Consider the following 23,304-nt stretch of genomic DNA (forward strand, 5'->3'; position numbering starts at 1 on the left):
AAGAGACAGACAGACAAACAATCTTGTATCATCATATTCAATATTCAATATACCATTTACAGTATATATACACCACACCATGATTTCTACTTCTTATATAGCATCGCATGAAATTCACAAAACACTCATTTCATAAGCTGATGGTCATATCGGAACTGTGAAGGCATAATCACTGCAAAAAGTGCACTGAACAAATCCAGTATCGACTTCATCCCCATTCATATCTCCTAGTCATCTTGCGATGCTTGGTCATGGCCTGGCAGACCAACTGGTAGCAAAAACCTATGTGGTTCATCGAGTCTGCACTTGAACCTGATCCTGAGCTGTTGTGGTCGTAGGTTGACGCGTCTTAGCTTGCACGCGCTGTCAATCGCACATTACATTACATTACGAAAAAAATCATCCATCTGTATCTATCCATCACTTTCTCTTTCTCTACACATATCTTCAACATTGTCACTTCGAATCCGACTCCACTCTCGTTAGCAATCCTACGAGATGGCAGCGTCTCCTGTCAAGACAACCAATGGTGTCCCTCATTCAGGCAGTTCAACATCCGAACTGAGCACGATCTCTTCCTCTGATAAGGATCAAGATGACAAACAAGTCGTTGTCAATGGGAAAGGGAAGAAGAGGGCTAGGGATAGCGAAGTCAGTATCAATCAATCGAATAAGAAGAAACCTAGACAATCGGAAAGTGCAGTCAGCGTAGATGGCAAGAAGGAAAGAGGAACATATTGTCATATGTGAGCTCTCCATCCTATGTCTAGCGTTATTCATGGATCCAGCTGATGTTCATCTTCATACAGTTGTCGGAGGAAATGTGAACCTGGTCGTGAGTCCATCATACTCAGTCCTTCGTTTTCGACTCTTACAACTGCGACCCCTAGCTGACGATCTTCATCGCAATTGTGCAGATTCCTTACGATGTAGTAATACGAAAAAGAAAGGATCGACGGATCGACCATGTCATTTATCGTACTGTGACCGAGATCTGACCGTTCGTTATGGTATATCACCTGAGAAGATAAACAATATAAGGAGAACCACCAAGCATTCGTCGAGCTCCATCGATGAACCAAGTGGTACTTCTATTGAGGAAGGGTATGAATGGGAGTGTCCATGTTGTCGAGATGACTGTCAGTCTTCGAATTGTGAGTTTGTCACCGTCTTTAAGCTCTACGCGCAGATACTGACATTGAGCAACAGGCAGAAAGAAGAAAGGTCTGGAACCTTTAGGGTAAGCTTTCTATTTCTATCATCCTTCCCTTCTGTCAGTTAGATGAATCTTAGTTGATCTCAGACCATCACATAGGAATCTGACAAAAGCAGCCAAAGCTTCAGGTGATACCTCCATATCTTCTTTCCCTAAAGTGAACGGTCATTCCACGTCCATTTCTTCACCTCATAAAGCCACTTCGACCTTACACAAAGCGCCTGACTCAGATGATGAAACGATGTTGTCTGAATCAGAAGTGGAAAAACCTAAGAAAAAGAGGGGAAGGCCGTCAAAAACCAACGGGGTCTCACCAGGCAAGAAAGGTGCAAGTCACAGTCCGACAAAATCCAGTAGCGCATCCCCAGAAAAGAACAGTAAGCTATCAAAGGTGAACGGTATCGGCAAGAGAGACTCTTTAGCTACCTCCGCAAGTACGGATCTCACCGATCTCGACTCTGATAATGCCGCTGAACCACCAAAGAAAAAAGGCAGACCTTCAAAGGTCAACGGAGAAAGTCAATCCATTTCGGGAACTCCTAAAATCAAGAAATCCGTGTCCACCCCTAAGAACAAGACACCCAAAGGGACGAAGAAAGATAGCGAAGGTAAAACTAAACCAGGTCCCAAACCTAAGAATACACCTGTAGTGGAAATACAAAAAACTAAAAGCAAAAAGCAATCTAAACAGAGTGGGAAGAGCACCAGTAAACAAGATGCTAAAGGTCAGAAATCAACACCGAAGAAGAAGGTGAAAGATGAGAAAAAAGTGAAACCCAAACCGGTGAAGAAACCGGAGGTCATACCGGATCCTCCTGTCTTCGAGAAAGTTGCTACCAAATTTGGGAGGGAGGAGGCCGAACAGAGAATCATGGTGAGGAATCTCAATTGAAGCGTAGATGTGAGATTGCTGACAGGTAAAATAGCTTCGAGAGTACTTGTTCAGGTTCAGAGCTGTACTGTCGTTCCCTGAGAGAGCATTATTCCCCGTCGATGACTTTGATCGACCGTTGACAGAAGCAAGCGTCAGATTATTTGCTGGAGCTATGGTGGATATGATCAAGGATGAATTACAAGGCAGCGATAACGAGGAGGTGAGTACAGCCAAGTATCTATCGACCTTGACTGATTCCATTTCCATATTCAGCTCGTCGATACGCTCTTCAATATACGAGAGGAATTGCGATACTATGCGGATCTCGCTCGTTTCCAGAGCATGTACAACATGCTTTCAGAACCACTCAACCTTCGACTTCCTCCGCCCATCGTAGACGAACGATTAGAAGCTAACAACTCTGCCCTTCGAGCGATCCTTGATCTCGGTGATGATCAACCTCCCCCAGCTTGGGCGACTGAACTCACCGCTGGACCATCGAGACGTACGGCAGCTTCTAGAATCCCACCACCCGCCGAGGTCGTGCGCATGCTCCTTGCTTTCGCTGAACGGACATTGTCGACACCTAAAATCAGAAGCGATATGGAATACTTTGTTCCGGAGAATGATATGAGGAGGAAACACGCTAGTGCGATCAAGAAGGAGATGAATACGATGGAAAGTAAGAAGAAAAAGTTGAATGAGGCGAGGTTGAAGTGTAAGACTGCAGCGGATACAAAGGCGCACAAGGAAGAGGTAAGCTTTACCCCTCCGGCTAGATCTTAACTGACCTTGACATACATGACAGTTCAACAAGGAAATGAAAGATCATTCGTTACGTCTCGCTCTGATCAACGTCAATCTTGAAGCCCAACTTGCTCGTCGGGCTCTACGACATGAACCACTTGGTATCGATCTTGATGGAAGGACATATTACGCTTTGGCACCGAGAGAGATTGACGATGATGTTAGACCGCCTTTAGGATGGGCATCGGGTCTCTTAGTGTGGGGTATCGGAGTAGAGGGAAAGACTGGCGAAGAGGCAGATTTACCCGTTTCCGTGGAAAGATGGAGTCATTTTGGGAAATCTCAAAATGTCAATCTGCTCATCCAATGGGTCGAATGGAGATTCAAGAAACACATTGACTCGCTCAAACCGGCAAAATCGGCGAAATCACCTGCAAAACCCAAAACTCCAGCTAAAAATCCACTTACTACACCTTCTAAAAATAACGTCAATTCGACTAAGAAAACACCTGGTTCCAAGATGAAACAGAAGACGTTACTGGAGGTGGTGATACCTACATCTGCCAAACGGGTTGGCTCAGCTGAATCATCTTTGTCATCATTATCGACTGCAGCCCAAGCTCTGGGTGACGCCGATGCTTCTTCGACTTCTTCGGGACTTACCCCACCTCCTACGTCGAACAAAGATGAATTGCTGGCTCTGGTCAACCCGGAAGGGTACCAACCCTCCGTAGAAACGATAGAGGAGAATGGAAATAAACTGGTATCGAATTTGCGACAAGTGCATAGATGGCTAGAAGTGTTGGAATGGAAAGGGTTCGGAGAAAGTGTTTAGTTGATTATGACACTCTAGCGGATTACGATCCCATACGCTGCTTGATGAATAGGTACATGTAATGATCGATAGGGACGTAACACCATACTAGCATGCATGCATAAGTCTCTTTTGGCAAATTGATACTACACTATCGTGCTTCATACGGTAAAATAGGTCGTCTACTCCACTTAATTGTTAATCCACATTTTGAAATCCCTATAATAGGTATACTGATCTTTCGGACTTGCCCAATCGGACGTATGACCCCCAAAGAAAGTAGAGAAGAACAATCCTATGAAGCCTACTCTGCAAGGTGTCTGAGATTGAATGTGATTTTTCAGCTCTTCGGAAGATTTCATCACTTGACCAGGAGGTGATTTCAAAATGACCGGTTGAAGTGGTTGTCCTTGTGATGGAGCTTCGTAAGCTTGTTGAGCTGCTACAGGTTCAGGATGGATTACAATGGATTTATCTAACATTGAAGGTGAGGGCGATGGATCGTTATCGAAAGAGGAGGAGGAAGACGAAGCGACGGTAATGGTAGTTGGTTGAGTGACGTAAATTGTATTGAAAATCGTGTCGACAGAAGCTGTTGGAGTGATAGTCACCTGAACCTCCCTCGTAATTGTATTTGTGGTAGGAACGGTGATGAAAGCTGTGGTGGGAGCTGCTGTCACGGTGGTGATAGCTTCGGTGATGGGTATGGTAATTACCACGGCGTGTTCAGTCATGGATGGGACATCTACTTGCGAAGAAGGTTCGTCTCGTTTTTGAGGACTGGGGGATGATGAAGCTGAGACAGAGTCAGAGTTGGAGGAAGATGACGAAGATCCGGTCGATGCGGAGGGTGTAGCGGTTGAGGTCAAAGTGGAAGAGGTGGTTGTCGAAGATGGTATATAAGGTGTATAATAAGCCGAAATCGGTGGCATAGTAGCAGTAACAGTAACAGTCGAAAGCATAGTCGTACTCGTACTGCTTTTAACCATTTCCTCTGATACTTGCCAATCTTCATCTAAAGCTGACGCTGAGACAGTCGAATTATCAATGATACCACCTTGGCCGAATCCTATAGTATTGATCATAGCTGACGAAACACCATCATCTTCACCTTGTATACAACTATCCCCATTCTCCCTGTATCTCACATCGTTAGCGGAGAGTATCAGTTGACCATTAACCCAAATGTTGAACCCTCCATCATTCTGTCCGGGGGTATTCAACCATACATCTTGACGAACGGTCGTCCAATCTCCCAGAGCAAACTTCCAGGCTCCTCGACCGATGGACAGGCCATATGCCGCATCGCAAATAGATTTAGGCGGAGTCTGACAAAGTGAAGGAGTCTGTCTATCTTTTGGTGCATACTTGAAGTACATTCGATGATCAGCTCAGAATCACATATAACAAAGAAAAAGTCAACTTACCAAGTACAGTTCCCCTTGACCTCCTGCTCTCCACATCAGACGAGTACTAAAGCAACTATCGAGATACATCATAGTCAACAGTATGTTCAGACCTTTGTGATAAGGCGACTCACTCTTCAGCTGCATTACCTCCCGAACAACCGTTATGACCCCCATAAAGTCCCGGCAATTTACCACCTTTTACAAAATCGAAATCCGGTGGGAAATACACACTGTATTCCAGACTTGCATTAGTAGCTTTAGTGATATCCAATGGAGCTGCGTAAAATTCTGCTCCTCCTTGTGGCTTATTACCAGGATTGATCGATCCACTAGGATAAAGTATCTGTAAGGCATTTCGTGATGAGTCCCAGGGCTCCTCAGGATTCGTATCGGTGTTATTGGAAGTTGCAGCTGCTGGTGATCCCCGTAAAATAGCCATGTTGTGTTTACCAGCTGCGTAGGTGGATACTTGGAAGGGAGACATGTCGGAGAACATGGGTGGTAAAGCCCATGAAGCTGAGGGAGTGGGACTTTGAGCGTAAGCGTCATTGGAGGTATCACCAGGCTGTATGATGACTGGTACCACCGAGGGTCCATCCGAGTAATTGTCGACTTGGTCAGCTACGGCTGTAGGGTAGGCGTCCCAGCTCGAGTCAGGTAGTCCGACGTCCAAAGTATCTGCTGTGGCCGTGGGCGTGGGCGTTGCAGTGATAGTTGAAGGAGGAGCGGATGTATATCTGGTAGTACCCATATCGGTGATGGCGGGATACGACGTAGAGGCTGTAATGGCGGGGGTGGAGGGGTCATTGGGCAGCGGCGCAGCAGCGACCAAAGGTGCGAGGATAAAGGGTAGAGTCGTGATCCAGCGACCTCCCCTTCGATGTTTTGATGATGTCATGTTATCGTTACTTCCACAAAGTTTATGGGTTCTGGATGGATAGAATGGGTCGCACAGCGACTCTTGAAGGTTATGACAGTAGAAATGAACCTGTACAACAGGTTATCGCAGAAGTTAGAAGGGGAAGAGGCGACAAGAGATCTTGGCAATTTCGTTTCGTAAGTAGTTTTTAGGTGCAGTTGACCTTTCCTTTCAGTATGTTCGCAATGTAGATAAGTAACTCATACTTCAATAGTTTGAAAGGTATAACAAGATCAGTGCGAGTCAGTCTATCATCAACATGTCTCTAGGCTCAGATACCAAGGTGGCGGCGAGCCCAACGGGCATAATCGAAATGATAACTTTATTCACAATATCTTCGTGTATGTATTGATGTTGTCTCGGACAATATTCTTGCTTTTCAAGCCACCAACCAGGTCTCAATCTGAGACAACCAAAATCATCTCCTTCCCAATTGTCTATCGTGGGGATCGTCCAGTAGAATTAGATCGGCTTCATGTCGAATGTGACGAGGTTCAGATTATCTGCGTACAGGTCAGCTCTCTCCGTTGTTGTATGGAAAGAACAGTCTGATGACTCACATCCAACATAATCACCTAGCCAGCCTAGCTCAGGAGTATCTGGTCCGATATATCGACTGCATAGTCAGCGCGTATCTGGGGTTGGTGAACTTACAACATCACTATCATAATGGACCATCAGTTCATCAGATACTCATCCCCTTTGATCGTCCGACTTACCATTTTCTAGCCGTGTACCATTTGGCTAACCAGTCAGCTATGCTCCTATTCGAAACCCACTCACAAGATGCATATCGTAATACTATTCATACGCACCGAGATCAGTTTGGTATATCACTCAACGTGCAACAACTCACTTTGATATCCCTATAAACAAGCTAGTCAGCCTACTTGCAATCGAGAAAAGAAGATAAAGATCATCCTGACTCACTCGATCGGAGGGTATCTCGAGGCAGAGAACATCGATAGGGTGTGTATATTCCTTCCAGGTTCAGGAAACCACCAGGCTATGACAAAATCAGCGATCTGCCAATCGAGACGTTCCGAATGACGACGCTTACTGTTCCTGTACCAATAGCATTGAGAGTGTAGGCAAGTATGAAGGAGGAACGAGCTATCGAATATTTCACGATTGAGCGTTAACGTCCAAAGATCAATAGAATCAGTGGAACTTACTGATAATAGATATCCCATTTCTCATCTCTATTACCTACTTGAGCAGCGATGGCAGCCGCGTATTGTTGACGTTCCGGACTAGTCGGTGGTGGTGGTTGTTGTTGTTGTGGACGCCAATATTGTCGACTACTTTCACCCCTTTTTTTGAACAACATATTTCGCATTTGATTTTTTTTTGTATTTGTGTAATGGTTTTATATCGAATACCAATACGTATGGTAGGTTGTATTTGATACAGAAAAAAGTTCGAATTACCAAAAAAGGAAGGATAAGTAATGATAAAGAGGTAAGTCAGTCATCTTATATGCATCCTTCCTTCCCCCTCCCTCTCTATCTTCTGGTTCTCATCCACCCATAGAAAAGTTCTTTTTTCAATTAATGAGATTGATCAAAGAATGCCGATCATGATTTTAAAGGGGTGATTGAGCAATGAAACTTCTTAAAACGACTTTGAAGCGAGTTGGAAGTGATAGAATGGAACGTACCTGTTCGTATCGTAGGGTGATGCAAGATGCTGTTCGATCAAAAGAACCATTTTACCGGCATTTAGCAAGATTCAAAATTACTTCTAGATCCGAGTGAGTGGAGTGAATCAAGTCTAATTACCAGCAGAAGATTAAAAAACAAGCAAAAGACATTCTAGTGTGATACCCCACTTCTCCCATTTTCCCATGACCTTGCAGATCTAGATGGCAGGCTGGAAAAGTCGTGTTTTTTCTTTGATGGCGAACAAGTCATACCAAAACAAGAAACACGACTAAAACACGACTTGCATAATAAACTCACCCCTGAAGGTGGACTGTCCCCATTATCGTCGACAGCTGGCATGTAGGCCAGTAGACCAGGATTAGGAGGTGCGTCTTCTTGCTGTTGTTGATATTGTTGCTGTTGCTGACTATATCGTTGTACCTCTGATCCCCGATTCTGGCGACTGTAGGAGAGAATGACAAATGAACATGCGTTAGCGTGAATCGTGCTCTTGATTGATGGTACCTGTATCAGAATCAAAGGAGGGACACTTCGGAGAACATGCAGAAAAGGGTTGTGGCACTGTCGGATTGATTTTAGGTATAAAGAAAAATAGATACAAGGAAAATCTTGTGTATCCGTTCAATTCCCGCATATACATATGTCGTACCAACTGAATCAGATCGGTCAGACTCACCGACCAAAGAAAGGAATTCTGGGTGCCATCTTCCAGAGACATGGGGCTGTTGAGCCGATTATCAAATAAAGATCGTCGTGGGTGGCGAAGCTGATCGACGGCCGAGTATACAGGCTCAGTGTCCGGTCACGACCGAACTTCAGTCAAAGTTGCGTCCTATGCCTTGATGCAGACGATTGTTCGGACAGTGGTCGATTACGAAAAGCAGAAGAAGATATCGACAATCGTGAAAACATCAAGATCCTCATCCTTTTATACAAATCTTTTATCCTTCTCGGTCCTCGTCGATCAATAGCATCTTACCCTCTTTTGACATCACTATCCGTTTCGTCTCTTGCTCCAATGTGTCCAATCCCTGGTCCAGAAGCATCTTGTCCCTGCCCAAGGAAAAGCGGGAAGGAGGGTGGACGGTGTAAGAACCCAAGTTAATCCATTTGATCGGTCTGACCTCGAAAAGTTTAGTTCACATCAAAGGAGTACATGAGTAATGTTCGAGCAGCGTAAGAAGAGGAGAGGGTAAGATGTGGATCTTGGAGTTTCAGTAGTTGCTTTGTTCAACACTGTGAAAAGATAAGGGTTCGAAGTTTGATCTTGCGCCACCATCAGAGTCAGTGTGTTTTTCAGTACCCTTGCGCATGTTTGTCAAGCTTACATAAGCTCAGGTAGACGAACCGAGGATGAGAGCAGAAGAAGAGAGAGATTTTACAACATGACATCAGGTCCCTCTCGTCCGCATGTCACGGACATGTTTGATGAGCATGATGCTGATGCCATTTTACCGAGAATTAGCACAAAGTATCCTGTTGGAGAGGAGAAGATAGTCGGCCATATGTGCAATGATGCACGTAGATGGCTTGCTCGTCCTTCAAGTCTTAGTTGGCACCGATCCTTTGAGGCTTGGACTAAGATTCTCGGCTAACCAAGCGATCGAGCTCTGATCTGCGGATCTTGCAAAGCAAAATAGAGATAGAAAATACATTTGATTGGGGTTGGGATGTGTAAAGTATAATCGTAGATTCTGATGATGACGCAATTCTGATCAACAGAAAGACAAGTCAACAGAATCAACCAAGACGAAACGGACGGAACCAACAGAAATGGTTATCTCGTTCATATACTGGACCTGATCTCGAGATCTTTCCCTCTTTCCCTCTGACTCTGACCACGTTAACAAGTTAACTAGTCAGAGGTTTATGAGAAGAAGTGATCCTGTAGAGATCGGTTGATGTATGCTCAGACATACGCCTTTATGTACTTTGATCTTGTAGCACATGAGGCACCTTGATCGAGCTGGTCAGTTGTTATAGAACAGAGAAGAAGAACCAGGTGAGAGATGAGTTGTTGTAGGGGGACGGAGGGGATGAGCGGGATCAAATTCTTTCATGCCCTGTTCGACGGTCCGGTCGTATCGGAGCTCGCCGAAAGGAAGCCATCCAGAAAATACAGGACAACAAAGGTCATGACGTTCTCCTGTCTCAATCGTACTACTCCTCCTATCCTCCTATCCTAACAAGGCATTTTGACCGTCGAGGTCCGCTGCTGATGTCTGCGAGACTACCCCCAAGATGCGCCGCCGTCTCGTATACCTCTTGGTACACAATGTTCTCGTCGTAGCCACTCAGGCCCAGGTTGATCAAAATGATTCGGCTATCCCTACCTGGAGCGATTCGAACGTTTCCAGTCCAACCTCGGCGTCCTCTCACCCACCGGCCGTGTCTCATGTCCCAGACACTGAGGTTACTCACCTCGATCTCTGGCACGACTTCAGAAGACTTACCGGTTACTGCAACTCAGATGATGCTGCCACACATATAGATCAGAATACTGCGACAGATACAGTCGATCCCTCCGTGAAGACCTCGACGACCACTGCTACGGAGGTGACGGAGACTCCTGAACCGTTTATCAGTTTTGAAGATTGGAAGAAGATTAAACAAGCTGAGGATGAGGAGCGGGAATATGAAGAGGAGGCAGGTATGGCTGGCAGCTCTGTCACTTCGGAATCATCGTCGGCTGCAGAGGCAGCCCATCCTCCTACCGATGCGATTCCAGGCCGAACCACTTCGCACGACTCTTCCAGATCTTCTGATCCACCCATGGTATCTTCATCAAAGTCCAAAGGCAAGAACGACCAAAATACAATATCATCCAGCCAAAGTCAATCTCAACAACCATCTGCTTCCCCTCCACCTGCACCACACCATAATCGCTACAACTACGCTTCACCTGATTGTTCAGCCCGTATACATTCCTCCTCTCCTCAAACACAGCACGCTTCTTCGCTCTTGCATAAATCAAGGGATAGGTATATGCTTACGCCATGCAAAGCGAAAGAACATTGGGTAGTAGTTGAGCTGTGTGACGAGATCAGGATAGAAGCTGTCGAAGTCGCTATATGGGAATTTTTCAGTGGAGTAGTCAGAGAAGTAAGAGTCAGTGTAGGTGGTGAGGATGATGAAGAGTTTGAAGATGACCCTGCGGATGATGTTACGGGCAGAAGTGTAAAGTGGAAAGAAGTTGGTTCCTTCGTGGGCAAGAATGTAAGAGGAGTACAGGTAAGTTACTTCAGGCCAATTTCTGCAGGTGGAGCTCGCTAAATCAGCATCGGTTTGAACAGACATTCACTCTCCCTCAACCTACATCCTTTCATCGATTTATCCGCCTTGACTTTCCCACGTTCTATGGCACGGAGTACTACTGTCCCGTCTCCCAACTGAAAGTTTACGGTATGAATCAGATGGAAGCGTTCAAGTGGGAGCAGAAGAGACTCAGTGCCGCCTCAAAGGGGAAGAACGAAGCGAAGGAGAAAGAAGCTGAGGAGAGAAGGGCCAAAGAAAGGGAGGAGAAGGAAAAGAAGGAAAGGGACGAGAAAGAGAAACAACAGGAGAGGGAGAAAGAATTGGATGCGCTGGAGAAGCTGTTACACGAACAAGCAGGAAGAGTCGTACCGGATATTCTGTCGGAAACAGCTATCCTGTCGAAGTTGGAAGAGACATCAGTCACCAAATCTCAATCAACGCAAATCCCTTCATCTAGCCCTGCTCAGACAGTGTCGTCAGGCATCAATACTTCTATAGCAACAAACACATCGGATGGGGTCACTTCAGAGGCAAAGCTTCCAGCTAACACTTCCGACACTCCCTTCACCACACAAACCGCTTCCACAGTATCTTCCCAGCCTCCATCAGTATCATCATCTTCCTCTTCCCCTTCATCTACCTATACCCGGAACTCACCGCCTCGATCTGACTCTTCCGAGTCGATCTACGCTTTCATCATTCGACGCTTGAACGATTTAGAGGGAAACTCCACACTTGTAGCGCGCTATATCGAAGAGCAAGCCAAGGTCATGCGGCATATGTTGACTCGAGTGGAGAAGGGCTGGGATGACTGGAAGGGTGAGTGGGAAGGGGAAGATAGAGGCAGATGGGAGCAAGAGGTGAGCTGCATCGGGCGCGATCGAATATGTTGTCAGCTGACTTTCCGGTAGCGTATGAGACAGGAAGACAGGCTGGGTAAAGTTATTTCTCAGCTTGAGCAACAAAGGTCAGCATTTGAGGAAGACCGAAAGACCCTTCAATCACAGATGCGTGGCTTAGCTGAGGAGGTAGGTGCTTCATTGAAAATGCAAATGCTAGGCTGGATGCTGATGGAAGTACAGCTTGGCTATGAACGACGTCGAGGTCTAGCTCAATTATTTGTCATGTTCATCATCATCATCCTGGGAGTAATCAGTCGAAGCTCGACTATCAATGCCGTACTCAAACCGTTACTTGCCGAAGCCAAGCGACGACGAAGCATCTATGGTCGAAAGAGCTTTTCCGGTCCCTTGACAGGATTACGAATCGACATGGGTGCAGGTAGACCCCCAGCCGTGATAGGACAAGGTCGACCCAAGAGTCAATCAGATATCAATGATATTCAACAGGATGTTGACTCACCGACGTCACCTACTCCTACACCTACTTCAGGTAAGATCCGCTTGCTGGGTAAAAATAATTCGATCTCGAAAAGACCTGGTACGCCCAACTCCAGCTCCAGTGCTGTCCGTCACAGGAGATTCCCACCTGGAGTCATAACGAATTTTCGATCTGTATCTGCTACTGAATCACATCAATTATCTTCTACTTCACCTGTACATTCAGGATTAGGTGGTTATTCTAATTCTAGCTTTTCGAATTTGACAAGTCCGAAACCTAGAGGATCATTATCTTCTTCTGTGGTCAAACAAAACGGAAATAACCATGGAACTTCAAGGAAATTAGCTAGGAGTTCACATTTACATATGATTGATTCGGATCGTCGTAAAGTCAAATCACCAAGATCCCCTGGTCCTGGTCAGTCACGGGTTCAATCGCCAATCAGTATAGATGATGAGGGGAATTTCGAAACTCCAAAGAAAGGCAGATCAAGTCAGGTATTTCATAATGGAATTATACTTTCTTCTTCACCTTCAGCAAATGAAGTATCACCTTTTACCGTCAACTCATCGTCAACAATGCCAGATCAACCATCTGTTCGAGTTAGTACAGACGATGGACCGAGTGATTGGGGAACGGACGTAGAGACTGAAGGGAGTGTTTCGGAGGTTGAATATGAGATCGAAGATACAAACAAGATAAAAGGAAATACATCTTCCTCTGATACGGTCAGAACGATAGAAGACGAAGAGATGGTCAAGGAATTATCGGATATTTGGAACCCACCGTTAAACCACACAAAGAAGACGGATTAAGATAGAATGATCATTTTCATACATACCTAGCACGATTATACCATTCCTGTTGGGTGATATTACAGTATATCTGTACAGTACAGTACATTGACCAAAATGTTGTATTTAATGCATATTCATAAATATGATAAGTTATCATTAAACCCAAGAAACTCTTTCTTTTTGGTATTGTCCATAATACTATTTTATACATAAAGAAAAAAAAAATCTATAATCTATAAATTTCACCTACGTCATCTGCCCCATTGACTTTCATAGCTATATACCTATATAGAGCCGTACCAAGAGCAGCGAATAGGAAAGTTACGTCGAAGAGTCTACCGAAAACTCTGAAATCTGGTAATGTCGATAATAAAGAATGATCCGTTTGAGCTGGGTTCAGGTGAGTCGATAAATTGGTTTCTTCGAGAGGTGCAGGTGGGAGGGATGTACGAAGTTGAACGAGGAGGGATATAACGTATGTCGCCTATTCAAAACCATCCATACTATGAGCTATCTCCCCTCTCGATGGGATTAAGGTAAAGCACTGCATACTTACGAATAATTGACCCAAACTCAATAACAAGAAACCCGCTCCAACGGTCTTACTAGTCAATCTCAATACCTTATTCAGACTCCTCATGACCTGTGCCAAACTAGACAAAATCAATACTCCCGTTAAGATGATTGATATTGATCTACTCCATGATGGAACGTCGATATCGATTGATCCAGCTGGTAATTTCGATATAGCCAATGCTAGTAGAAAGGATATCCAGTCTCCATTGGTATTGCCTTTCCCTTCTTGTGGGGTATCGGAGGACGCCTGGGAGCTTGTTAATGGTGCGAAGAATAGGGAAGGGAGACACTACGATGGAATTGTGGTATAAGCTTTACGTATAACGTGAGAAGACCAAATACCGGAGGCCGTAACATACCATGATTAGTCGAGCCGCACAATAGATGGCAAATACATATCCGAAGAGATTGTACAGCTGTCCTCGGAATGTTTGACCGAAATCTTGATGTTTCTAAAACAGATAGGACACAGCGTGTTAGCCATCGCGATGAGGTATGTGCGCGGAGTTCGACAAGCTCACCTTTCTCAGTTTCATAGCTTTGAGTGATTTCGATACTTGATGTTCCATCGTTTTCAATCCACTTAGTTCAGCTTGCAACGAGATAGCCTCTATCGATCATAATCTGTGTTAGCTGGACCACCCGTCGTGGTGAAAAGAACGTATGATCACTCACCCTGGTTCTGATTTCCGAACATCCTTCCCATCCACCCTCCTCTGGCGGGCGTACTGGTACCACTCGTCGCTTCGACACGAGCAATCTCTTCTCTCTTCGTCACCAAGTCATGTCGTACACGATACAGTGATCGTTCAGCTTGAAGAATATCGTTATCGGTCAGAGAGCGACTATGAGACAGATTGATCAGATGTCAGTCGTATGAGAAAAGTTCTACAACCTCAGTTCCGTCTTCACAGGTAACTCACCTTCCAGCTCCTATAGCATGTTCAAAGAAGTTCCAAGCCGATCTGACCGCCCCAAAGCCCGATAAACTACCTAACACCAACACACCCAGCACCACCACCCTTCCTAAACTAGGTGCGAGCCATCCACCTTGTTCCCATCCCTCTGGACCTGATGTGGACCACTGCACGATAGCTTCATCGATTGTCGAGGCGGTAGACGATGGATCATCCACTTCGAGGACTGGTGTAGGCGGGACAGGGGCAGGGGTGATGGGTATAGCTGTTATGTAGGGTGGGATTCTGGTAAAGAGGAATATGTATAAGGTAAATGGGATGAGAGATATTAGGAGACGTGAAGTGAAGGATAGGGATGTCGAACGTGAGGTTTTGGTGGAGGCGGATGAAGATTCTAAAAGGTAGATGGATCAGCTTATATTGATTCAGTGATGAAGAGAACTCACCTCTAGACCTATAAGTCAACAAGAGACACTGGACTAAAGGAACAGCCAGTAAGATGATGGCCAAGATGACATGTAATGATATTGAGAAATTCACTCTTCTTGATCTGAACCAGTAAACCCATTCATCAGTTCCAACAAAAGTATCTCTTTTGAGATATACATCACATTGTACTTACCTAGAATGAAGTATTCCAACCGCATGGAATATAACCAAAGTCAAAAGATTACATCCCTCGGCAAAACAGATCCCAAACAACATCCTAGAAAACCTATGTAAACCCCTCGTAGCTTTCTTGGTAGCCTTAGTACCCTGTTGCAAAGACGATATTGATGTCGTATTTTTACTCCCATGAGTAAGTTGAAGCACTTTTTTCGACACGCCCGATCCAGCTTCCTTGAGTTTCAGACCTAATTGTTGTAATTCTATATTATCTTCTCTGGGTATAGAGGGTAACATTGAAGTGGATGGTCCAGGGGATGAAGGTCCAGAAGGGTTGATGTAAGGTTCCGCTCTGGGAAAGTAATCTTTCCCACCACCAGGCAAGGACGAGTCTTTACGAATTGGAGAACCTGGATAAGAAGATGTAGGAGTCATAGATCCCAGTAAGGCTTCATCCTCTGTATCTAAATCTGATTCGGCTATACTGCCCCTTCTCACACTACCGTCCGCTCGACTTTCTTTCCTACTTTCATTCGTAGCACTGGTCGAAGGTAGGAGTACCTCGGGCTGAGAGATGTTCCGAAGACGGGGGTTGACAGCTGCGAGGAGGAATCGTCGTGATAGGAAGAAGTAGATTATACGAAGGACGAAGAGGACGAGGGTGTCGAGGAGGATGGGCGATGTGGTTGATGTGGATGAGGTGAGCGCGGAGTCGATTGGAATGGGGACAGGAGTCGGGATGGGTTCACCTTCCATCTTGGATGTTCAGGTGAGAAGCGATGAGACTGTTTTAGATGGTATTATGGTGAGACATTTTCTTCTGACTGGCGAAGTAACAAACAAGGCAGAAGGAATGGTGAGAAATGAGTATGATTATATTTCGCAGTCATCATGATCTTTGTGAAACGCGTTCAGTCAGTCCAACTTGGAGTGCGGTTCCGTTCCCGCCGGGAAATGCTCAAGGGGAACACACGGACAGGGTGACAACCTCAATTTGGAGCTACTCAGTATAATGGGTAAACAATTCATGCATGGTATGTATGTATAATATCGCAGATGTATCCTCTTCACTTCTTACTGAGCCATACTTAATGAGATAGGAATGCACGTCGCTAGCAAAATCAACCCAAGTTCAGTCCGCTGCGTCAATCATGACAACTACAAACAACAACTCACCTTCTTCTGATCTGTATGTCCTTTAGGAACAGCCCTCAACCATTGACCGACAGGACCTGTCGCAGTTGCAGTCGCCCGAGGAGCTTTACAAGTCTTACTTCCTGCTCCTGTACTTCCCCCGTTCATCACTTGATATAGCGTGTTTCCATCAATTACTGTGAACGCTGAGGTATAACCACCCGGACCTTGGGTCGGAGCATAGGAAAGTACGGTAGAGGATCCGCCGGGTAGGGTGGTGGTCATTGTGACTAGGTGACTCCTAGTCAGTGTGGATTGTGGACTGGAAGTTGCGGGAGAGGTCTCAATAGCGTTGATGTTAGGTATAGTGGAAGAAGATTCGAGGGGCGAAGCCGTATCGGTAGTCATTGAATCGGGTGGTGATGAACTGTCAGTCCGCACGGTCGAGGTCATGCTGAATGAGGTGATGGAAGATGCAGAGGCAGTCGGTTGAACAGATTCGCTAGTCTCTTCTCCGGTACTTTGGCCAGATGAGCTTGAAGAACTAAGACCTGAACCACTTGATGTCGTCGAAGCGATCTCATTGGCATTTACCCCTTCCACACTAGTTTCAGCAGAAGATACCATATGCTGAACGATCGGTATACCAGGTGTCACTCCCCCCGTTCCGGTAGGTATACTGACCATCTGTCCACTACTAGTAACAGCCGATGAAGCAGTCCTACTGGCAGTGCCAGTTGATGAAGAAATGTCGACTTGTATTGCAGCAGCGCCATCCACACCCGTAGCGACAGTAGCCACCACATCCAACGTTCCACTAGTCAGTACTTGAGTGGGACTAGGTCGAATAGGGAAAGTAGTGGTCCAAAACGTAGCGAAATTGGAACAGCTTGCAGTAGAGCTAAGATACTTTGGATCAGGTTCGAGTTTTCCAATGAAATCTGAGTCGTTGGGACAAAATTCGACGGTGTAACCTGCTAATGAAGTTGCGGGGCAGGTATGAAGGGCCGTATCGGATTTTTCGTCGTATGCGTACTACCCATACAACACGCTCAGTCCAAGGCAGGTACCACTCTGACCAAAGCGATACTCACGGCATAGGAGAATTCACAATTATCTTTAAACATATCGTAATAGTCCATTCCGCAAGATTCACACAACATACTATCATTACCGTATGCGCCTATACATACATTCTGTTAGTATCGAATTTACGAGTAAGACAGCATAAAGTGTACGATGGACTCACCAGTACAGCAAGCTCTGTTCCCGTACAATTCATCTCCGAATCCAGCATTGCACGGTGCCATACATCCTAGATTGATTCCATTCTTGTCTAAACCTGTCCTCAGAAGGGGTGGACAATATTTGTTGACATTTCCTTCACATACTGGTGAGAGACAATTTTGGTCGGAAGGGTATATGTTGAGTGGGAGGTTGTATCCTTCGCACAAAGTGTTCATCAGCTTGTCACCCACATATATATGGTATGTCGAGGGACAGGTGATATTGTATTATGTTGCGTAGTCATGCTGACTCACCGTCAACAAGACTTATATCGTAGTTGTCTTCTTTATCAAATGAAAGTGTGAATTCGGCTAACCCATGTGATTCAACTCAATCAGCTGTATGTCACAGCTTGATAAAGTGTGTGAATACTTACCGAGAGTTGCGGGAGGATCGTTCGTAGTCAGACTAACCACAACTCCTCATAAGCCTTTCATCTGATTTGGACCATAGGAGATCGATAGGACATACCATGTGGCATCAGTAGCGGTACCATTCCCACAACTGCCCGTCAAACAAACGAACAACCCCCTCTCGTCAATCGTACATCCTGTTCTTGCCCATATCCTCCCGGCTGTCCAATCACCAGGAACTTGGAAAGTGGTAATTTGCTTTGGCTGCAACTGCCATCCTTTAATCTGATTCGGTATAGTAGTTTCGTCACCTGTATGTAAACCTGGCCAGATTGTTGTCTTACATGAGTTTTTGACTGTTATTTCTCTTGTGATGGATGATTGGTTCGTACTTGCGAGAGCCGGTGTTGATGTTAGACCGATCAAGGTTAGTATATAATGAGAGAGGGCCATCATTCTGATGAGAATGTTCTTAGTTCGAGTCAACTTTCTGGGCTACTTGTGAATGCCTTTCAGTAAAGATAGATGCAAATCGATTTGTAGGATGCGACCAGCGATGATCCTTCTGTCTTTCTATATGAAGATTGATTATTCTACTATCTTATATTGTCTTTGTCGGTGTATAAACGAAGATTCGCTGCTCCAAGAGTGAGTGTTGTCTTTGTCTTGCTCGATGGAGAATGTTTGGTGAGAGTCATGCAGATCATCCAATCGAAACGTACCACAACAAAGGCTCATCAGTCCTTTGTGCATTTCCTTTAATTCATTTCCCCATCCCTTCCTTTCTATACAGGGATCTCCTAAAAGGATCCGTGATGTGACTCGACGAGGTGAGTTAGATGTCTATATTGCAGATCCAGTCATCGAGCCAGAAGGCTGACCATGCGATGTTCACCAAGGGGACGTCCGTTCCCAGTATGGGTTGTGAATGCATCGGCGCTTTCATAAATAAACTCACAGTGACATGTAGAGATAGTGATCGAGACCCAAAACACCGTTCGATAGTTGATGTACTCCGACTATGATAACTCTTCTTGATTAACCGAGCAGTCTTATCCCTTGTTTTGCAAACATACTAAGTCAAAGCGCTAGTGACATGACACCCCCTTGGTTTGCTCAAAGGATTCGCAGCGATTTAGACCTGATTAGGGCGTAAAAATAGGTTTGGTCCATGTGACTGGTACATGGCATGAAGTGTAATTGAAGAGAACTACTATCTGTATGTAACTGTTCGCATAGAGATGAAATAGAGATGAGGATGGACAGTGAGAGAATCAATGCATCAAGATTCAGAAAACAGGTAAGAGGCACTGCAGTGTCAGCTAGGAACGTAGTATAGAAATTGTCCCTCCGCGTTGCTGTGTTTCAGGAAGTTGACGCACGGACTGTTCGGACATGACCTGAAACGCTGGCATGGAAGAGGATGAACACGTTCCTTCTTTCAAACGGACCATCATCCGAATCCACCTGTGCCATCAATATCATCTATACAGTACCGAGATGGTATATGCTATATATGCTAAATATAACCATCTAGTTCACATTCAAGGTAATGTGCCAGGTGATCTTTCCAGGATGCCAAGCCACGCGATTAACTTTGGTCTTTTAACTTGTTCCTTTGCTGTTAAAGCGGCAAAATCCACCTGCAGGACAACGACAACGTTGATCGGTTTCGTTGTTACCATATTGTTATTCGTCCCGCTGAAAAGGACCGTGCATACTACCTACGTCTCTTACCCTTCTCCTCTCATAGAATATTCATCTTCCCCATGTACCATTCATACCCATATATTTCTAGTCCATTTCGTTGTTCTCATTCTTACCTTACTTACTGGACAATATCGGTCATCGTCCCACCACTAGCATCATCACTTCAGTTGTCTCACCGTTTCATTCTGAATCATATCACATAACGTATTGACTTTATATATCCATGGTCCATCATCCCTATCCCTTTCAGAAAGGCTGTCCTGTTTTTTGCACTATCCTTCCCTTTTTATAATCATAGCGACAACGACGCTTTTATCTTCAACAACTTTCACACGCTACGACCATCACCATCACCATCACCATCAAGATCATCATAACGACTTTTGTTCACCCTGACCGACGATACTTTGTACCTCATACATCACCTCGACTACGCTGCATTGTCAATATCCAATATCCAAAATCCCTTGCACAATCCACAATCCATAATCGATCATCCAACCACCCACCCACCTTTCACGTGTTCTCTTTCGGCCATCGGATATACATAAAACATACATCATCATCGATCAACATCAAGGATAACTTTTCTGCTCTTCATTCTTTCATCACAGCCCCGTCATTGAAAACACATAAATCATATTATATCATATCGTACCATTTCACTCATTGTTTGATTTCGATTTTCACTTTTCCACATTTGTACGGTTCCTTCAACTTCAACTCATAATCACTTGACGGCGCCCGGATCAAATTGCAAGATATCCTTTGTCCTTCCTTTTCGACTACACCTGTCCCTTCTGGACCGATAGAGTATCACTTCACTTGCATAGCTTACTCATCCAAACGTGGAAATAATCATACCACCTCTTGGAACAGAATTAGGATCGACCAATCATGGCAGACGCGACGAAGTATGGGAATGCGATAGAATTCGATGTCGATCTGCATTCTATATATGCTGCTTACCTGTAAGTCAGCTTGACTTCTCCCCTGCATTTCAGAAGACAAGCTGACAGATGATTGTAGAGGCTTGTTCGAGTCTTCCAATACCGACTGGTGGGATAAATCATGGGGAGGATATTTCACGACGTTCAATGATTTCTTGGGGTTCGGCTGGGAGGTAATGGGTGAGCTCGAGCTCAGTCTCTAATTCCTTTATCAAGTGATGGAAAGCTGACGGGGTTTGACTGCGTAGTGGTGGTGGACAGTGGAACGGGGAAGCCTCATATAGCGGTAAGGAGGGAACAGATTGCTTTGTTTGCAAAGATGATCAGGACTAGGTGAGCACGATCTCCCCTTTGGATGGTCGTCATCTAACCGCCCGATGAGACATTGACACGTTATTATAGGTTCGGGGAATCATTACCCAAAGATCCACCTACGACCCTCCCTCTTGATCCCGTACCTACTCGTAACCTATCCCTCCGACGCCTAATCACCATCCGAGATTTGACATCCTATCGTAAACTTGCTCAAACCCTTCCAGCAGCGGAACTATCCTATCTCCGTACCCGTGTCAGATCAGGTGAAGTCGGGGTAGCAGAACAGCTCTTCTATGCTGGAGGCAGTAGTGGGGAAAGGGATACCGGTGGAGTAGGAGTGAGGGACAATGGCGTAGGGTACACTTTCGCTTGTGTCAAGACTACTTGGTGGGAAAAAGGTGGTTCTCCATATGGGCTGGTCCCTGGAGTAGGAAGGACACAAGGTGGGAAAAGTGCTCAGAGTGGGAAAGGTCTGATATTGGAGATTGGAGTGGCTACTTTGAGGTGTGCGAACTTGCGAGCGGTGGTGAGTCAGCATATCTTCTTCATGGTGAATCTCTAATTGATAGTCTTGTTACAGAATGTCTGGCCTCCAATCCCAGATGAGAATTACCGAAAGTCCCACTATATAGTGGAAGAATGGGTCGATAAGGTGAGCAGTTGTTTCTTGCATCTCAGTACGTCGCTGATACCCTAGCAGAGAGCCAATGTCAATCCACCAAATTACCCTCGAGCGTATGCCTTTGGGAATAGTAGATTCGTGGCTGAAAAAGATGTGGAGAAGATATTGGAGTGAGTTGATGATCGATGAATTATGATCAACGACAACTGACAGTTACGATTAGTGCAAATGTTGGGGCTCTTGCCTCGCAAGAAGCAGACAGTCACCCCAATACCCTTGTTCTTCTGACTCTTGGCGATCCACCGCCCCTTCCATTACCTGCTTCTTCTACCCTACCCTCCAACATCCTTCACCTCGACGTTTTCGCCTTAGAACTCAACTTGTTAAAGCGAGCTCAAAGCCAAGGACTACCCGGAATACCCGATCGACATCATCCCCTCACCTCGCTTGGTGCTCTTCTGCAAACCCTTCAGATACCTATAGCGCCCTTTGCTCCACTTGGTAACGCAGGCAACGAAGCTTACTATACCTTACTGGCTTTCCAGAAACTCATGATGGGGGAAACGCGATTACCTGAAATGCTCTTCCGACAACCTGAACCATACATGAACGGAATACCTTACCCCTCTTATTCCTCTTTCCCTTCTTCGGGCAGTATGCAATTCGCACCACCTTATTCCCCGCTGCCCATGCCGGTCATGCCAGCTGCCGGACGAAGTAGACTAGATTCCAGTACCAGTGGAAGACGATCTGAGTTTGCACCACCATCCTTCCCTTCTTCACCTACTGGTTCATACAGTAGACGAGCGAGCGATCAACCTCGACCTCGACCTGCTTCTATGGGAGATGCACTTGCTGGTACGGGTATGGCTAGTGCTCCCGGTACGCCTGGTCGCCCCAGCCCTCGAGAATTTGAATCTGGATCTGGATCTGCGCCGAACACAGTCAGAGCGGAAAGGAAGTCTATGGCTAGATCGCAGACTGTCTTCTGGGACGAATCTAGTTATGCGCAATCTCCACCACCGGACAATCGACGAAGAGACAGTCATACATCTTTCAAAGAACCTATCCGACCTAATATGACTGGGAATTCATCTGGATCAGAAGGACCGAGAGGAAGAAGTACAAACCAAAATAATAGTAATGGACAATTACCTCCTTCGGCATTACGTAGTGGTATTACACCTTCTGGAAGTTCACGATCGATCTCCTGGGAAGGAACGACCAGTGGAAGTAACACAAACGGGAACGGGTCTAGAGCATCGAGCGTTCATGGATTACCTATCTCGAACAGTAATGGAAACTCTCGTCAAAGTGGATTGAGAGTTTCGGGAAGCTCTTCGACCAATTTGGCTAAATCCGGTGGGGGAGCGAAGGGCGGATCGGAGGGGACGGGAAGTTCGACAAAACTCAGTACGGATTCGAGTGGTGAGAACAAATCGCATCAACAACCACCACAACCTACTAGAAAAGGATCAAAACCTCCTGGTGGATTATCAGAGGATGACACGTCGAACAATCATAAAAAAGCGAAAGAGAAAGAGAAAGGAAGTGGAGGTGGAAATGGAAATGGAAATGGGAAAAGTAAGATGAAATCCGAGAAGAGCGTAAAGGATTTTGCTGGAGCATTGGCTAGGTTTTGGGTTGGTTGACCGCTTCATCAGATCTGATGGAAGAGTAAAGTGGGCAACGTCAGATCATGTGGAGACTGGATGTTTGGTCTTTTGTGAAATCGGGAAGAGTAGAAATCGCATAGAGAAGACCATGAGAGGACGTGGAGTTATTGTCAATGAAGAGT

The 23,304-nt window shown here is 45.5% G+C and overlaps 7 protein-coding genes across 7 annotated transcripts; 3 read left to right on the plus strand and 4 right to left on the minus strand.

The window, feature by feature from the left end:
- Positions 1-498: 498 nt before the first annotated feature.
- V865_001392 (uncharacterized protein) lies at positions 499-3,672 on the plus strand (the record flags this gene model as incomplete). The annotated part of the gene is made up of 8 exons (XM_066225210.1): positions 499-746; positions 810-835; positions 918-1,154; positions 1,210-1,240; positions 1,316-2,090; positions 2,143-2,310; positions 2,364-2,846; positions 2,899-3,672. 8 exons carry the CDS (start codon positions 499-501, stop codon positions 3,670-3,672), a joined length of 2,742 nt encoding a protein of 913 aa, XP_066081307.1.
- A 170-nt stretch (positions 3,673-3,842) lies between these two features.
- V865_001393 (uncharacterized protein) lies at positions 3,843-5,958 on the minus strand (the record flags this gene model as incomplete). The annotated part of the gene is made up of 3 exons (XM_066225211.1): positions 3,843-5,018; positions 5,079-5,133; positions 5,192-5,958. 3 exons carry the CDS (start codon positions 5,956-5,958, stop codon positions 3,843-3,845), a joined length of 1,998 nt encoding a protein of 665 aa, XP_066081308.1.
- A 483-nt stretch (positions 5,959-6,441) lies between these two features.
- Positions 6,442-7,309, minus strand: V865_001394 (uncharacterized protein; the record flags this gene model as incomplete). Its single annotated transcript, XM_066225212.1, has 8 exons — positions 6,442-6,482; positions 6,540-6,595; positions 6,673-6,704; positions 6,763-6,780; positions 6,836-6,845; positions 6,910-6,985; positions 7,040-7,092; positions 7,155-7,309. 8 exons carry the CDS (start codon positions 7,307-7,309, stop codon positions 6,442-6,444), a joined length of 441 nt encoding a protein of 146 aa, XP_066081309.1.
- Positions 7,310-9,884: 2,575 nt separating this feature from the next.
- On the plus strand, positions 9,885-13,054 carry V865_001395 (uncharacterized protein; the record flags this gene model as incomplete). Its single annotated transcript, XM_066225213.1, has 4 exons — positions 9,885-10,874; positions 10,937-11,758; positions 11,810-11,926; positions 11,981-13,054. The coding sequence occupies 4 exons, from the start codon at positions 9,885-9,887 to the stop codon at positions 13,052-13,054; spliced, it is 3,003 nt and encodes a 1,000-aa protein (XP_066081310.1).
- A 208-nt stretch (positions 13,055-13,262) lies between these two features.
- On the minus strand, positions 13,263-15,891 carry V865_001396 (uncharacterized protein; the record flags this gene model as incomplete). Its single annotated transcript, XM_066225214.1, has 8 exons — positions 13,263-13,520; positions 13,593-13,901; positions 13,972-14,064; positions 14,134-14,222; positions 14,288-14,457; positions 14,536-14,923; positions 14,976-15,079; positions 15,152-15,891. 8 exons carry the CDS (start codon positions 15,889-15,891, stop codon positions 13,263-13,265), a joined length of 2,151 nt encoding a protein of 716 aa, XP_066081311.1.
- A 402-nt stretch (positions 15,892-16,293) lies between these two features.
- Positions 16,294-18,365, minus strand: V865_001397 (uncharacterized protein; the record flags this gene model as incomplete). Its single annotated transcript, XM_066225215.1, has 6 exons — positions 16,294-17,304; positions 17,364-17,452; positions 17,519-17,713; positions 17,811-17,867; positions 17,933-17,964; positions 18,028-18,365. 6 exons carry the CDS (start codon positions 18,363-18,365, stop codon positions 16,294-16,296), a joined length of 1,722 nt encoding a protein of 573 aa, XP_066081312.1.
- A 2,151-nt stretch (positions 18,366-20,516) lies between these two features.
- On the plus strand, positions 20,517-23,158 carry V865_001398 (uncharacterized protein; the record flags this gene model as incomplete). The annotated part of the gene is made up of 7 exons (XM_066225216.1): positions 20,517-20,590; positions 20,649-20,749; positions 20,818-20,902; positions 20,972-21,410; positions 21,465-21,536; positions 21,585-21,676; positions 21,730-23,158. 7 exons carry the CDS (start codon positions 20,517-20,519, stop codon positions 23,156-23,158), a joined length of 2,292 nt encoding a protein of 763 aa, XP_066081313.1.
- Positions 23,159-23,304: the final 146 nt, after the last annotated feature.

The sequence above is a fragment of the Kwoniella europaea genome, chromosome 1 (genome assembly GCF_036810445.1).
Source record: "Kwoniella europaea PYCC6329 chromosome 1, complete sequence".
Lineage (NCBI taxonomy): Eukaryota > Fungi > Basidiomycota > Tremellomycetes > Tremellales > Cryptococcaceae > Kwoniella > Kwoniella europaea.